The sequence below is a fragment of the Sarcophilus harrisii genome, chromosome 4 (genome assembly GCF_902635505.1).
Source record: "Sarcophilus harrisii chromosome 4, mSarHar1.11, whole genome shotgun sequence".
Classification (NCBI taxonomy): domain Eukaryota; kingdom Metazoa; phylum Chordata; class Mammalia; order Dasyuromorphia; family Dasyuridae; genus Sarcophilus; species Sarcophilus harrisii.
In genome coordinates, this window is record NC_045429.1 from 191,214,971 (window position 1) to 191,230,501 (window position 15,531).

Sequence of the window (15,531 nt, forward strand, 5' to 3'; positions counted from 1 at the left end):
AGGTTCTTGGGTTGCCATCTGCACTGCTGGAGGGAGGACTCATATGGATGAGATAACAGATTCATTGAAGTTTATGGCATAAACTGCTTGACAATCAGAATTTGTTCCCAATAGCAAACCTGGCAGTTTGCCTGTTATTTTGTGCTTTCCTCATAGTTGGATGATGTGGGGGAGGGAAGCTGGAGAGGATAGTTAGAGGGGATCTGGACCTATGATTTCAACCATGTCTAAGACTCCTGATGAGGAAACCAATAGCAACAGAGCACAAATGTGTAGCCCAGAATCCATCTCAGGGTATCAAGTCCAACCTCTCATTTTTTTGAAAGAGGGAAACAGCCTCAGGGAAGTAAAGTAAAAGTTTTATTTACATGTAGACAAGCCCCAAAGGCAAGACCTAAATCCAACTAGTTCCAGAGCCTGTGATCTTTCCACTCTATGGGATGTAGACTGGCAGCTAATTCTGTAATTTGTAGTTTCAGAGAATGGAGGGAGGCATAGAGGAGGTTACATGATTTATCCAAGATTACACAGCTAGTATATATGTCAAAGGTGGGGCTTGAATACACATCTTTCTGACTTTAAATTTGGTTCTCTAGCCACCATACTATTCAAATTCTCACTTTCCCCCAGCAATACAGACAGTTATGTTGCAGGCAGGATCCAATTACTTGTGCCTTTTGAGTCCGTAGAAATGTTTCTATATCTCTAGAGTGATCCAGAGCAGGAGAAAAGCACTGCCTTGCTCCCCCTAAGCCAAATTAGTATGAGGCAGGTACCACTAGGATGGGGGGGCCCTTAGGAAAGTGAACAGTCAGACAGTGTCTTGGTTCCAGAGGTGGTCCATTTGTTTCCCAGACTCAGGATCCCAATTTGATTTGTATCTCTGGGTCTTCACACACACACACACCCCTCCCCCACCCTAACTTTAACATCTTCCCCCCCTCCCACCCCAGCCCAGCCAAACGCCGGTCCGCTCCCGCCTGTCTGTCACCCTCAGTCCAAGAGGCCCCAAGTTTCTAGTTGACCGTCTGGGCCTCCGGATAAAGTTACGCAAAAACTCCCATTGACTGTAAAGGGGGAAGGCGGGTCTGAGCTCTTGTCCTGTGCCGGCCGAGGGGAGTTTCCAAACTTTGCAGCCAGCGAGCTCGGGTTCCCTTTCCAGATCCCTCATTTCCTCCCTCACCCATCCCGGCGCTCCAGCCTGCTGCCCGCCTGCCCTGTGGGCTCGCCTTGCCTGCCAAGGGAGAGAAGAAACGAGACAAGAAGGGAAGGAACGAGCTCGCGCAGCCCAGAGATGGGGGTAATCCCTACTGCAGCGCGAGGTCCCTTGAGGGCGAGCTTCCCCATTCCTCCACACTCTGGGCTTTGAGCACCCTCCATTAGCACCGGCCCAACCCAGGTAGGCAGGATGGCCAAGGAGAAACCGCTGTGGAGGTGCTGTGCCTTCCGCCTGTGCTTGCTCTCCGCTGCGCTACTCTTCTGCCTGCAGCTCACCCTGGAGCTGAGGCGCTCCTGGTCCTCAAGGGACGGCGAGGGGCAGGTCGGACGTCCCTCCAGTAGCTCCCCGCCGGGCTGGGCAGATGCCCCTGCACTGCAGCAGCTGCTGCCAGGAGTGCACCCGCCTCCTGGGGTGCACCTGCCACCGGGACACTCCAGGCCCCCAGCTGCCAGCAGGAGGCAGGTGACCTACTTAAGGAGCAGCCGTCGAGGGGAGGCGGAACTGGGCAACAGCCCCCCAGGAGAGAGCAGCCACAGAAAGGTCAGTGGCTGGCGAAGGGAGGGCAACTGAAGCTTTCTGGCTGGGGTTGGAGTACATTACCCATGTTTGAATCGAGATAAATACACAATCCCTCCAGTATGTTCTCTGCCTTCCTAGCTGCACTCCTTCAGATGTGACGAAGGGGCGGGGGGCGGGGAGGGAAGGAGAGAGGGAGAGAGAAACAGAGAGAAAGAGACTGGGGAGGGGGAGGGAGGAGAGGAAAGGAGGAGGAAGAGGAGGAGGGGAAGGGAGACAAAGAGAGAGAGAGATTGATTTTCATAGCATGGAGACGTTATTTGTCCAGTAGAATAAAGTAACTGTCTGCCCCAAGTTTATTCCAATTACCTGGGCTGACAACTCTATATGTCTATTTGAAAATTTATGATTGGATTTTCAAAATAACTTATTGATTGTGGAAGCAAAGTAGAGAATTCATCTTTCACCCATTAATCCAGACATTAAAAATTTTGCAAAAATACATAAAACAATGCCACACTCACTAAAAGAAAAAAGTTATTTTTCATTATATGTTTTTTATAACATGTAATTAATTTATTATTGTTATTTTAAAATCATATAATAAAACTTTAATTTTAAATATGGTAAATATGGAGAGATATAAACCATATAAACAAAAACTTTTTGGGGTACTCAATAATTTTAAAGAATATAATAACATACAATGAATTTATTATTGTTATTTTTAAATAATATAGTAAAACTTTGTTTTAATTTTTAAATATGGTAAATATGGAGAGCTATAAATCACATAAACAAAGACTCTTTGGGGTCCTCAATCATTTTTAAGAGTATAAAGGGGTCCTCCAATTTTTTAAAATTGTAAAAGACTCCCAAGACCAAAAAGTTTAAGAACTGTTATTCTACAGGTTGTCAAATTTCAATTGCAAATCTGGCATTTTAAGGATATGAGGCCACTTGAAGAGAATTTTGTTACATGTAGTGAAAGAGCTGATTTTTCTCTTTTGGTCTCCCCCCTCTCTCACCTCTCTCTATCTCCTCTTGGAGCCCCAAACAAAGCTCCTGACTGTTTGAAAGTAATGTTTGGGGGTGTGTGTGTGGTGATTGTGGTTTCTTTGTCATATGATCAGTGTTTCAGAAGACCCCTCTGGAATGTACTTTTTTTTTTTTTTTTTAAGAGACTGTGCTAGGTCACCTAGTTCCAATACTTCATCTCTACCTCAACCTTTTCCTGTCTCCATAACAAGTACCTTTATGCCAAGCATTTGAGGGAAATATGTAAGTACAAAGTATTTTAGGAATATGTAAGTATGAAAAAAAATTTAGAGATCATCTTTTGCCCAGGGAATAGGAATATATGTAGAGATCCTTAAATAGATATGGAGTTTTTCTAGACTTAAATTCTTAGAGTGCATCCTTCTTTTCTAGCAGTAGTCTTTAGTTTATTAACTGTGTCCTGCCAAATCTCAGGGGGAAAACACTATTTTTCATGAATTTTGATGGACCTATGATCTCATGGTACTAATTACATTGATGCAATTTGTAATGTATCCACACCTTTTCATTCTATATGATTCTTATTCCTATAAATAAATAGTCTGAAGAAGTTCCTAACATACTGGAGGCTTTTGTGTATGCATATGTACTATGATTTGAATATAAATGTAGCATAATAAAATAGAAAGTACACTAGGTTTGAAATAAGATCTGTCTTCATATTCAAACTGTTATTCTCTAGTTGTGGAACCTAGGTCAAGTTACTTAATCTTTAAAAGAAAGAAATGGGTGACTTCTAGTTCTAAATCTATAATATTATTATCTTTTGAAATCTATTCTTATATTTCCTGGATGATAACTTTTTATACTGATTCTTGCTTATGTAATAAAGACATGAATCTCTCAGATTTTAATGTGAGTTCTCACAGATGTTTTAGACTTACAATGATGTGCTAATTGTTTATTGGAGAAAGGCTTAGGTCATCAGATTCCTAGAGTGGGTTTACACCTGGATTTGGGGATTGTCAGGTGGTGTGAAATTGAAAAAGAAAGAGAAAAGAGAAGAACTCTAAGTAACAAAGAGAAGGAAATAAAATATGAGAAAAAGGATGGAGTGGTGTTACTTGAGGTTTCATAAATAAAGCAATGGAATGAGCAATACTGTATTGGGAATATGGCTATTCACAATTTGGGTTGTCCTGAAAAAACTGCAAAAAATATGAAGGAAAGAAAGCTACTTTATTAATCTCTATAACATCCAATGCCTACCTAGGATAGTGTCTAGAATTGAACAAGTATATGGGAACATTAAGATAGTAGCCAGTCAGAAGTATTTTTTTCATGTGACTGTTTTAAAAAAAATTGATTACTTTTGGTCTAAGCAGTTATGACTAAATTTGACCCACTAGAGAACTAATCTTAGCTTTATTTTAGCTTTCCAGGGTCAGCTCATATACTACATTCTGCAAGAGGCCTTTCCTGGTCCTCCTCAATGCTAGTATCTTCCCTTTGAGAGTACCTCCAATTGATAGGATATATATCTTGTATGTACATAGCTGTTTTAATTGGTTTCCTCCATCACATTAGGACCTCCTTGAGGACAGAAATGTTTTGTTTTGTGTTTGGGGTTTTTTTTGCCCTTTTTTTGAGAGGGGTATCCTCAGCACTTAGCAGAGTTCCTAGCACAAAGTAAGTCCTTAAGAAATGCCTCTTAATTTCTGATCATGTACCTTTACCATAATGATTCCCGTTTATTCTTTTTCTGAGTATTCCTTAACCTATTTCCTTTGTAACTGAAGCAGGCATTTTAAAGATGGCTGACATAGGTTTAAGAATAGCCGAAGAACATACCTATTCTTATTAATTGAAAGATTAATTGAATCTCTGAGGAGTTATCTAATTGCTTTGACCTTTATTGATTCAGTTCAACTCATCCTAGTAAAGTGGAAGAAATACTGGCTTTTGGAACTTGGGCTCAATTTCAAGCTCTTTTATTTAATGCTTATATCACCTTGGGCAGTACATTTAATATCTCTGGGCCTTCATGTCCCTGATTTGTAAAATGAGGGGGTTGAATGTAATGGCCTTAAGGTCCCTCCCAAATATACTATATATACTTTATATAAAATACTTATAGAGTGCCCATTATATGCAAGACTATTATGGTCCATATAAAGAGTATGTCTGTTTTCATGGGCATAATGTGGTGGTGGGGGGGGGGAGGAGGAGGAATAGGAGTAACTATCAAAGTGTATTTAAAGAAATGCAAAGTATGATATTTATTGGTTCAGTACCTGGCACATAGTAGATGCTTAACAAATGTTTATTGACTGATTGACTTCAGGGGAGGGACCAGTTTTATGTATCAAAAAAAGCTTTTAGGCACATTTCAGATGTCATCTTCCTCTACAAAGTTATATCTCATACTTTCCTACACCTCCTACCTCAGTAAAAAATGATGTTTTCTGCTTCATACTCTAAGATCACATTATCTGGACCTTCTCTTTGTTCTTGTTACAATCTAACTTTTACACTTATGTGTACATATTGTAGCTTCCCATAGCAGTCTAATGCAGGGGCTGTAACCATTTTATCCATTCTCTTTGCCTAGAACTTTGCACCTAGTTAAATGCTTAAGAAATGTTTATTTTTGAGTTGAATAGAATCGAATGAAGAAGGACATATTTGAGCTGGTTATTGGTGGGAAGGAATTTACTACCATGGGTGGAACTGGTTCTGGGGGATATGAAATGCTTTCCAGATAGAGAGAACAACTTAAAAAGCCTCAGGCCTTAAACTCAGCAATGTCATTCTTTTTTCATTAACTTACTGGCTTACCCCCAACACCAGCTCTTTCCACCTTCCCTTACTTATATATGTTGTTGTTGTTCAGTTGTTTCAGTCATGTCCAACTCTCCTTGACCCCATTTGGTGTTTTTTTTTTTTTTTTTGGCAAAGAGACTAGGGTACTATACCATTTCCTTCTCCAGCTCATCTTACACATGAGCAAAGTGAGGCAAACAAGATTAATTGACTTGCACAGGGTCACATAGTCAGTAAGTGTCTGAGACTGGATTTGAAATCAGGAAGGTGAGTTCTGATTCCAGACTCAATCCAAAACACCACCTAGCTACCCTACTCATAGATAATCACCTTGCAATTTATTTTGATAAGGAAGGCAATGCTGTACCATGGAAAGAACACTGAAACTGATTCAAATCCTTCCTCAGATTTTTACTACCTGTAAAGATAGCAAAATTTTACTACCTATATGATCTTGGATAAGTCTGGACCTCACTTTACTCATTTTTAAAACTAATGATTTAGATTAGGCGACTTCTAAGGTTATTCTAGTTCTAGGTCTATGATCTTATGACCATATAATTTTGTTTTTGCATTATTAATAGCTAACGTTTACTCTTGCATTCTGGGTTTGAACTCTCCTTGATTATATCCTCTGGGAATACAACTAATTCATACTAACATGTTGGATCCCTGGAGTGGTGTTTTTATTTTTGGTGTGTGGGGGGTGGGGGAGAAGAAGAAGGAAAAAAAAAGAAGGTAAAGGAGGAGGAGGAAGAGGAGGAGGAGGAGGAGGAGGAGAAGGAGGAGGAGGAGGAGGAGGATGTGACTGTTCCTAAGCTCAAGAAACTCTATGGGTCTTAATTCCTAAAGCAATAGTTCATGAGCCCCCATCTGTGTGCTTAATAGCACAATTAACTCCAAATAAAGGCATTTATTGAGTCAGTATCCGAAGAACAGTAACTATAAAAGATTCCTTTAATAAACCCATTCTCCAATAACTGCAAACATCAATGAGAAAAGGGGGTGTGCAGGGCATACACATGGTCCAGGAAAATCATGTATCTGATAGCATGGAGTCCCAATTTTCTTTCTCTTCTCATATTCTCATATTATCTCCCTGGACTGATCATTCAGCTTAGTTGGTTCCATGGGTTTGTTCTTCACAAAAGCTAAACTCCTGATGGCCAGTGACTCTCTTCTCTTTCAAAAGAGGTCACATTTTTCAGTTTCCTCCTGCTTTCAATCTGTTTGAGTCTGCTTTCTGCCGTGAGTGGTATCACTTATTGGGAAACTATTTTCTGTAAGAAATCTTATAGCCAATGGAAAAGAAGGGGAAGCAAGACAAATTCCCTCTTCTTACCCATGAAAGGAAAGAAATGATTTTCTTTCATAGTTGGTGATCTTCTCCACTACTGGAGGTTACAAAATAGATTTTTTTCCTGACTCAAAAATCCAATGCTCTAACCACTGTGCAACCTAGCTGCTAATCAAAACAAATTAAAATTTTCTTCTACATGATCATCCTTTAACTACTTGAAGACAGTTACCAGATCTTCTTTATCTTTTTAAACTTCCATGTCATGTTGTTGATTCATCTTTAGCTGAATGTACACCCAACTCTCCAGAATGCCTTTTATAGGAATTATTGTCTAATTATGTCTCTTCCGCTTTGTACTTATAAAAATGAATTTTATATTTGTTCCTATTAAATTTCTTTTTTTCTTTTCTAGATTTGGTCTGTTATGTTCTAGCTTGTCATGATATTTTTGATGTGGACTCTATCTTCCAAAGTGTTTTTTATGTCCCTTACATCTTCATTTAAGCTGCATATTTGACAAGTATGATATCTATGTTTTTATTTAAAACATTTTTCATCTCTTAAAGGTCTCTTCCTACATTTCCAGGTTTCTGACACCTGTCAGCCCTAGGTATTCTAGCATGCACGATACCAGCCTCTTTCCTCTTTCATAAACAAGCTTTTGGTGCTGGGTATTTTCATTGATATCCTTCATTTTAGCCTCCAGAATTTCTTAGTTTCCTTCAAGTCTCAAATAAAGTTACATCTTTTTATAAGAAGCCTTTCTCATTGTTCTTCATGTTAATGTCTGCCCTCTGTTGATTAGCTCCAATTTATCCTGCATATATCATGTTTATAATTAGTTGTTTTTATGGTGTTTTCCCCTTTCAACCATGAGCACCTTGAGAATTTTTGCCTTTTCTTTTTGCCTTTCTTCATATGCCTAGCCTTTAGTACAGTGATTAGGAAGTGTTTAATATTGACAGATCACAATTTTGATTGCATAGGACCAAGGACAGATCCCAGGGAGACTCCACTAATGACCTCACTCCAAGATAACAGATCCATTAATAATTAATCTTTGGTTATGGTTATTGAATCAATTCCAAAGTCATATAATTTTACTAGAACCTAGCCCAGATATCTTCACCTTGTCCATAAAAATAGCATGAGATATTTTGTTGAATGTTTGGTTGAAATATAGCTCTAATTGACCAATCTAGTTATCCTGTCAGTCAGTCAACAAACATTTATTAAGTGTTGCTATGTGCCAGGCATTGTGCTAAGTCCTTGGAGATATAAATAAGAAAAAAAAGAAGATAGTCTCTGCTCTCAAAGAGCTTATGCTACAATCTAATAGATGAAGACACCCATCACAGAAAGCTGAAAAATGGAGGGGGAGGAAAAAAAGGGAAGGGAGAAAAAGGATGGGCAGGATATCAGGCATGGTAGAGAAGTCAAGGAAGTCCAAAAGGAATGTAGTAAATGAATGAAATGAGAAAAAGCATCTAGTTGGGTAAGTCTAGCAGACTACTTTTTCTTGAAAGTATGCTGCTTTCCTTCCTTTTCCTTTTCCTAAATTCTCATAAATGGACTTTAACTTTGGCATATCAACTCCATTGGTTTGTAATTTGCAGATGCTATACTTTTTTCCTCCCTCCTTTTCCTTGTCTCTGTCTCTTTCTCTGTCTCTGTCTTTGCCTCTGCCTCTGTCTCTGCCTCTCTCTGTCTCTGTTTCTGTTTCTGTCTCTGCCTCTGCTTCTCTCTGTCTCTCTCTTTCTCTCTGTCTCTGCCTTTATCTCATTCATTCCTCCTCTCTCCCTCCCTCCCTCTTCTCTTTCTCTGTCTCAAATTGGGACACATTCTTTTTGAAGATCTTTCAGAGATTATTGATAAAATCTCTGCAATCACATCTGCCAGTCCTGTCAATACATTAGGATGTAGTTTATCTAGATCTGGGGGCAGATAGATGACAAAGTGGGTAGAGTGCCAGACCTAGCTTATCTTCCTGAATTCAAATCTGGTCTCAGACACTGAATATCTCTGTGACCCCGGACAAGCCCCTTAACTCTGGTTAAAACAGAAATGGTAAAGTATTCCAGTATCTTTACCAAGAAAAGAAGAGTTGGAATCAATTGAAAGAACTGAACAACAACATATCTGGACTTGAAGACTTTGTTACAGTTATTCTGTTCTATTCTTAAAACTATCTGTTCTATTCTGCCTATTTTCAAAAATAGAAGCAAAAATACAAAAAGAAATTTTTAAATTGATGTTTTATTTCATTATTAGATTAGATTAGATTATCATTTATCTAGATTAAATCCAGACTACTGTTTCTAAACTGTCTCTCTCTTGAGATCTAGTCCTTCACGACCTACTACCTTATTGGGCAGTTCAAATTATGTGTCCCATAGGCATGTCAAATTTGACATGTTCTCACTTTTGTACTGAATTCTTCTGGTCATCAAGGGCCTTGGGACATCCAGTAAATCTAAAAGGATCTGACTTCATAAAGGCAGGTCGTTTTTTTGTCTTTATGTGATCAGGAAGCCATGGCAACAATGTCAGAGGCCACTTTCCAATAGAGATTGACAGGGGTAGAGCCTTGAGCTCCTAAGTGAAATATTGGAGATAGCTTTCTTATATTTTAGAGAAAGGATTGGCCTAACTGCAGGGGAGGGATCCTGTCTTGTTCTGCTTCAAAATTCTCTTTCTCAGCCTCCCAATACATGCATACAAATGTTCAAGGATCTGGGTGTGTTAAGTATTGGGAGACAAACTAAAAAATAATAATAATAATTAAATAAAAATGACGCTGATCTACCTGTGTGGGATTTTAGATTCTAATTGGGAGTGGTAGGGGTAGATAAAGCCTCTTCACAAATAAGTATGACATAGGAGGGCAATAAGGACTCTAAGAAAATCTGAGGAAGGAAAGAATGCTTTTAGCTAAGGGGATAAGAAAAGTCTTGATTCATAACTGTAGAAAGAATCAATTGTGAAGTTAATTTAAATGATTTAAGTTAGTAAGTTACATGTTGGACTGTTTAACATATCTTATTTAAATTTTGTTTGTTGAGAAATAAATCATTTGGCTTTTTGATCATGATGCTTTTAGGCATTAACCCAATTTGGTGACTGAAGAAGGAAAAAAAATTATTTTGTTCTGAATGTGAATGAGAATTCATATGGAATAATTTGTCTGAGGAGTATTTTGTTTTCTTGCTATACTTCCTTTTCAGGTGTTTCAGGCTCAGAACTTATACAATTAAATGGCCAATTTAATTATAACCTGTGTCTCCTCCAGTGGAAAGTAATTTGTAATAAAATAATAATAATAATTTTAAAAAAGGAAAAGTTAAGACTACATTGCAAATCATTCTTCTTCTCTTTTTCCTCATTCCTTCATTTTCCAAAATTATTTAAAAGGAGAACAATTTGTTGATCTCCCCTTCCTGATTATATTAAATATTTAAAGTCTATTTTTTTTTATCAATTTGACAAGAGCAATCCATACTATGCAAGTTATGAAGTTATCACTTGTTCACTAGATAATGAGCTCCCACGTATTTTATGTATCTGGTGGTTATTTTAAATGATATTTCTTTTTTATTGTTACTTCTTAGATTTTGTTGTTGTTATATAGAAATGTCACTGATTTTTGAGTAGGCTCAACTCTACTGAAACTATTGTCCCAATTAGTTTCTTGGCTGATTCTCTTGGATTTTCTAAGAGAACCATCATATCAGTAGCAAATAGGAATAGTTTTTTCCCCTCATTACCTATCTTTAAGCCCTTAGTTCTTTTTCTTTTTTTTTTTCATTGCTATTGCTGGAATTTTGTATAATTATGTCAAATAGTAGTGGGAAAATGAGAAAAGATCCTTGATTTATGCCTGTTTTATTAAGAAAGTTGCTAGTGTTTTCCGATGGCCTATAATGGACCCAGTATATAATCAAGGAATATTTGTTCATTTGTAAGATCCTGGAAAGAAATTTTAAGATTGTGTAATTAGGGCTTTTAACCTAGTGGTTTGGAAATAGTCTAAATCATGGGATTAGAATTAAAAAGAAATTTAGTCTAATTCCTTCATTGTAAAGAGGAGGATACAGAAGCTGGGAGATTAAGTGATTTATTCGACATCAAACAATGGAAAGGGATAGGATTTGAAATTCATATCCTTTGACACAATATCCAACAGTCTTTTCAAAGTACTGATTCTAGAGTTAGAGGACCGGAGTTCAAATCCTGCTTCCAATATTGCCTGTGTGACTTTAGGGTAATTTATAGCCTCTCTGGGTTTCAGTTTCCTCTTCTGTAAAATTGGGGGTGTCAAAATGTTATTATTCAGTTGTGTCCAATTCTTTGTGATTCTATTTTGGGGGTTTTGTGATAAATATACTGGAGTAGTTTGCTATTTCTTTCTCTAGCTTATTTTACAGATGAAGAAACTGAGGCAAACAGGATTAAGTGACTTATCCAGAATCACACAGCTAGTAAGTCTCTGAGGTTGGATTTGAACTCAAGAAGATGAGTCTTCATGACTTCAGGACCACTGTTCTAATCACTGTACTACTTAGCTGCCTGTGGGGACTAGAATGAATTACTTCTAAAATCCTTTGAGCTCTACTCCTGGGATCCTATAGATTTCCTTCTTTTTTATTCCTCTTTCTTTTGAAAGGCTTTTGCTTCCATGTTTTTACTTTGTCCTTTATAGGATATATGTTGTCTCATGCTGCTGTGGGTTAGGTTCAAACACAGCAGTGTTTGTTTAGACTGAATTTCTGTCCCAAAGACTGAATTTCTGTCCCAAAGACAAGCTGCCAGGTACAATTGCCATACTGTTGATTCTTTTTTTTTTTTTTTTGCATTTTTGTAGGAAACTAACAACAACAATAAAAGACTTCTACTGCCTTGTCTCAAGTAGATTTCATGTGCTTTTGTATGCATCTTGGCATTTAATATACTGGAGAGGAATTTGACTTCTGAGCCATAAAGATACAGAATTAGTAACTTGGCAATGCAATGGTTTGGTTTGCCTCAGTGCCTTCATTGCAGAATGCCAAAAAGCCAGCTGTTGCCTTTATTGCTATAAAGATCAAACCACACACTTGGCTTCCTGAGCCCTTGGTAGTTATCCAAGAAGAAAGAGGAGGAATGGCATAACTTACCACATCTCTCCCTTACCCTCGATGTGGGATAAATTGTTACTTAAAGATTATATATACTTTTTTTTTTTTAAGAAATCATCCTTCAAAATAGTCTAATTACCAGTAAAATAGAGCATTGGAAACACATTTCAAATTCTGGTTTTTTTTTTCCCTCTGTGAATATACCTGGGCCTGTCAGGGAGTTAAATATCACTCTGCTAACATTGCCCTTAGGAACCAAATAATTTTAATTTCAAACTCAGTAGTTGAAGGTAATTGCATGAGGTATAGGATATGTGGGTGTGAAAGCTCAGTTGCTTGGTATTGTAGAGAATAACAGGACTATTAAAATGTGCAATTCTGAGCTGTAGGACTGGTATATTAAATTCCTTTTCTAACCTTGGATTTTGGGGGGGAGATGGGTGGGAAGCCAGAAGGCTGCCATTGTTCTTCAGCAATAGGAGTGGAGTTCTGAGGCTCTTGATGGAGTTTGTCCATTTTAATCCTCTCCAAAGAAACAATACAATATCAGTTTTCTGAAGAGAATCGAAGCAACCTGTTTTGAAATGATACTGCTCAGGTTGGCAGACTTAAAAAGGCTTCTACTTTGAAGCTTTTCCAACTGGACAGTGTCCCTTTCAGAATGCTTCTACTGAGAAGGCATATGTAATCAGACTCATGGTCAGCAAGTAAACTGGAGCATGGTAGACACATCATGAGATAGGCATTAAAAGCAGGTGTCTATTAGCACTCCTCAGAGTATCCCCCCATTGGATCTGCTTACAGGAGGTGTGAAGGCTTCTGCAAAAAAGTGTGTGTGTGTATGTGTGTGTGTGTGTGTGTATAAATTTCTGCCTAATGACTTTTTTTAGCTTGTGTTTTGTGTTCCTTTGTCTATGAAAATATATGCATTTAATTTATAATAATAGCTAATTTTAGTACTATACCAAGCATCTCATTTGATCTTCACAACAACCCTGGCAGTTAATTAATATTATTATTCTCATTTTACAGATGAAGAAACTGAGGCACATGGGTCAAGTGACTTGCTCAGAGTCACACAAGTATTGTGAGATTAGATTTGAACTCAAGTCTTCCTGGATCTAGGCTTAGTGATCTATTTACTATGCCATTTAACTGCCCCTAAAATTTGAGTTTCTCAAGATCAAAGATCTCTCTTCTATAAAATTCTAATTTAATGCAACTAAAACTGAAGCAGTCTATTTTTAACTCACTCACACTCCATACTGTTGTGGAGACATAACCAGAGTTTGTGTCATTTGTTACAATTCCCCTTCCCACCATGAATATATAAGGACTTACTTCAATATCGCAAGCAGGTAAGAGTTCATTCACATGGTTGCCCTCTGTACCAAGTAGAACCCCTTCCATGCCTTGGGTGAACATCATTTTATGAGTTAATGTGATCAAAACAAGGGGGGGACTTGAGGATCACATTAACCTATGTAAAGCATTCTGCAAGCTGTGAATTGCTATATAAATGCTAGCTATTCTTGTTAATTATTATTATTATTATTTCAGGGAAAAAATGTGGTAAAATTATTGCCATCTGTCCTACCACTGTACCTTGAGTAGCTCTGGGACTTGCCATCTACAGCAAGATATAGTCAGGTGATATAGTAGATAGCACTCTGAAAATAGAATTATAAAGACCTGAGTATAAATCCAGTTTTGGATAATTGTGTGAACCTGGGCAAGTCACTTAAGTTTTGTCTCCCTCAGTTTCCTCACCTGTAACATTAGACTTATTAATTAATTATTAGAATAATAATTATTCTACCTTCCAGAGTTGTTGTGAAGATCAAATGAGATAATAATTATAAAGAGTTTAGGACTATACACTATGCCTAGCATATAGGAAACTATATAAATATTAGCTGTTATTGTTGTTATTGTTATCTACCTTGCTACAGCACTTATCTGTATAATACCAGGGTTGGACTTATGAAACTTCTTCCATTTCTAAGCCTATGATTCTTTTAAATCTCCAAAGTCACCAAGCCCCTTCAAACTTGTCTTAGAATTTTGTTCTTACTGCTAACTCTTTGGTTGACTGAATATATATTCATCTCACATGATATTCTATTTTAATAAAGTCTGATAAGAGTATTCCCAGAGGACAAAATTCTCAAGTGAACCAGAGACCTGAGCTTTGAAACACAGTGAAAAGGCATGACTTGATTCACCTCCCCTAAACAATGCTGTGGCATATCATGGAATGTGTTAGCTATCACTCCCTTGGGCATTATTTATCTTAGTTTCTTTGTACATAGCAGTGCTGTCTACCTTTTTTCATGGAAAAACAAACATTTTATTTGACTAGTTGAAAGTATGTGTGTAAATGAGTCCTTGAGAGCAAGGGCTGATTTCTGATTCAAAATCCATCCCTATGGCAGAAATCAAGGCTTAATTATGTTGGACATAGTTGCAAGACTTCCAAAATATTTTAACAGTCCCTTGCAAAAGATCAATTATAAGCTGTATTCTTCCTACTTTTACATATACTGTTAAAAAGCATTTTTGTGTTTCTGATTTTTTCTTAAACCAGCTCTGTCACTTCATGTCTTTGAGATCTGGGGGCAAATAACTTAGGACTTTGATTTCTTCATGTATAAGACATGCTGAATTTGATTACTTTTAGATTCCTTTGTAGCTTTACATCTATGTGTCTGTGAGTTTATTCTTTGAATGAACAACATAGGATTTTAAATCTTGCTTAGCAAAATCTAAACCTATAGAAGTCAAAGTGTTTAATTAATGTAAACCTCTACCTATGTCTCTTTTTTTGACTCAAACCATCTGTGTGATTCTTGTTTGTTTGTTTTTATTTTTGGAGAGTCAGTAGAGGTAAATACACCTTGCTATAGAGCAGAATTTGATGTGAGTAGATTTCATTACTGAATTAACAAAAACGATTTCATAAGGAAACTATGTCTAGAAACTGGAAACTGAGTGGATGCCCATCACTTGGAAACTGGCTGAATAAATTATGGCATATGAATGCTATGGAATACTATTGCTCTGTAAGAAACAACCAGAGGATGATTTCAGAGAGGTTTGGAGAGACCTACATGAACTGATGCTAAGTGAAATGAGCAGAACCAGGAGATCATTATGCACGACAATAACAAGACTATACAATGACCAATTCTGATGCACGTGGCTCTCTTCAACATTGAGATGATTCAAACCAGGCCACTTGCTCAGTGATGAAGAGAACCATCTACACCCAGAGAGAGAACAGTGGGAACAAGAGTGTGGAACACAACAATAGCATTCTCACTCTTTCTGTTGTTATTTGTTTGCATTTTGTTTTCTTTCTTAGTTTTTCTTTTTTGTCTTTCTTGATCTGATTTTTCTTGTGCAGCAAGATAACTGTATAAATAGGTATAAAAATATTGAATCTAACGTGTATTTCATCATATTTAATATGTATTGATTGGATTACCTGCCAGCTAGGGGTAGGGGGAAGGAGGGGAAAATTTGGAAAAAAACGTTATGCAAAAATCAATGTTGAAAAA

General features: G+C 37.5%; 1 protein-coding gene across 1 annotated transcript in view; it reads left to right on the forward strand.

The window, feature by feature from the left end:
- Positions 1–956: 956 nt before the first annotated feature.
- Positions 957–15,531, forward strand: part of METTL24 (methyltransferase like 24) — a 175,395-nt gene continuing 160,820 nt past the window's right edge. Inside the window, exon 1 of the mRNA XM_031964419.1 lies at positions 957–1,759. Coding sequence (XP_031820279.1) covers positions 1,409–1,759 — 351 coding nt within the window. The 5' untranslated portion in view covers positions 957–1,408. The remainder of the gene's footprint in view (positions 1,760–15,531) is intronic.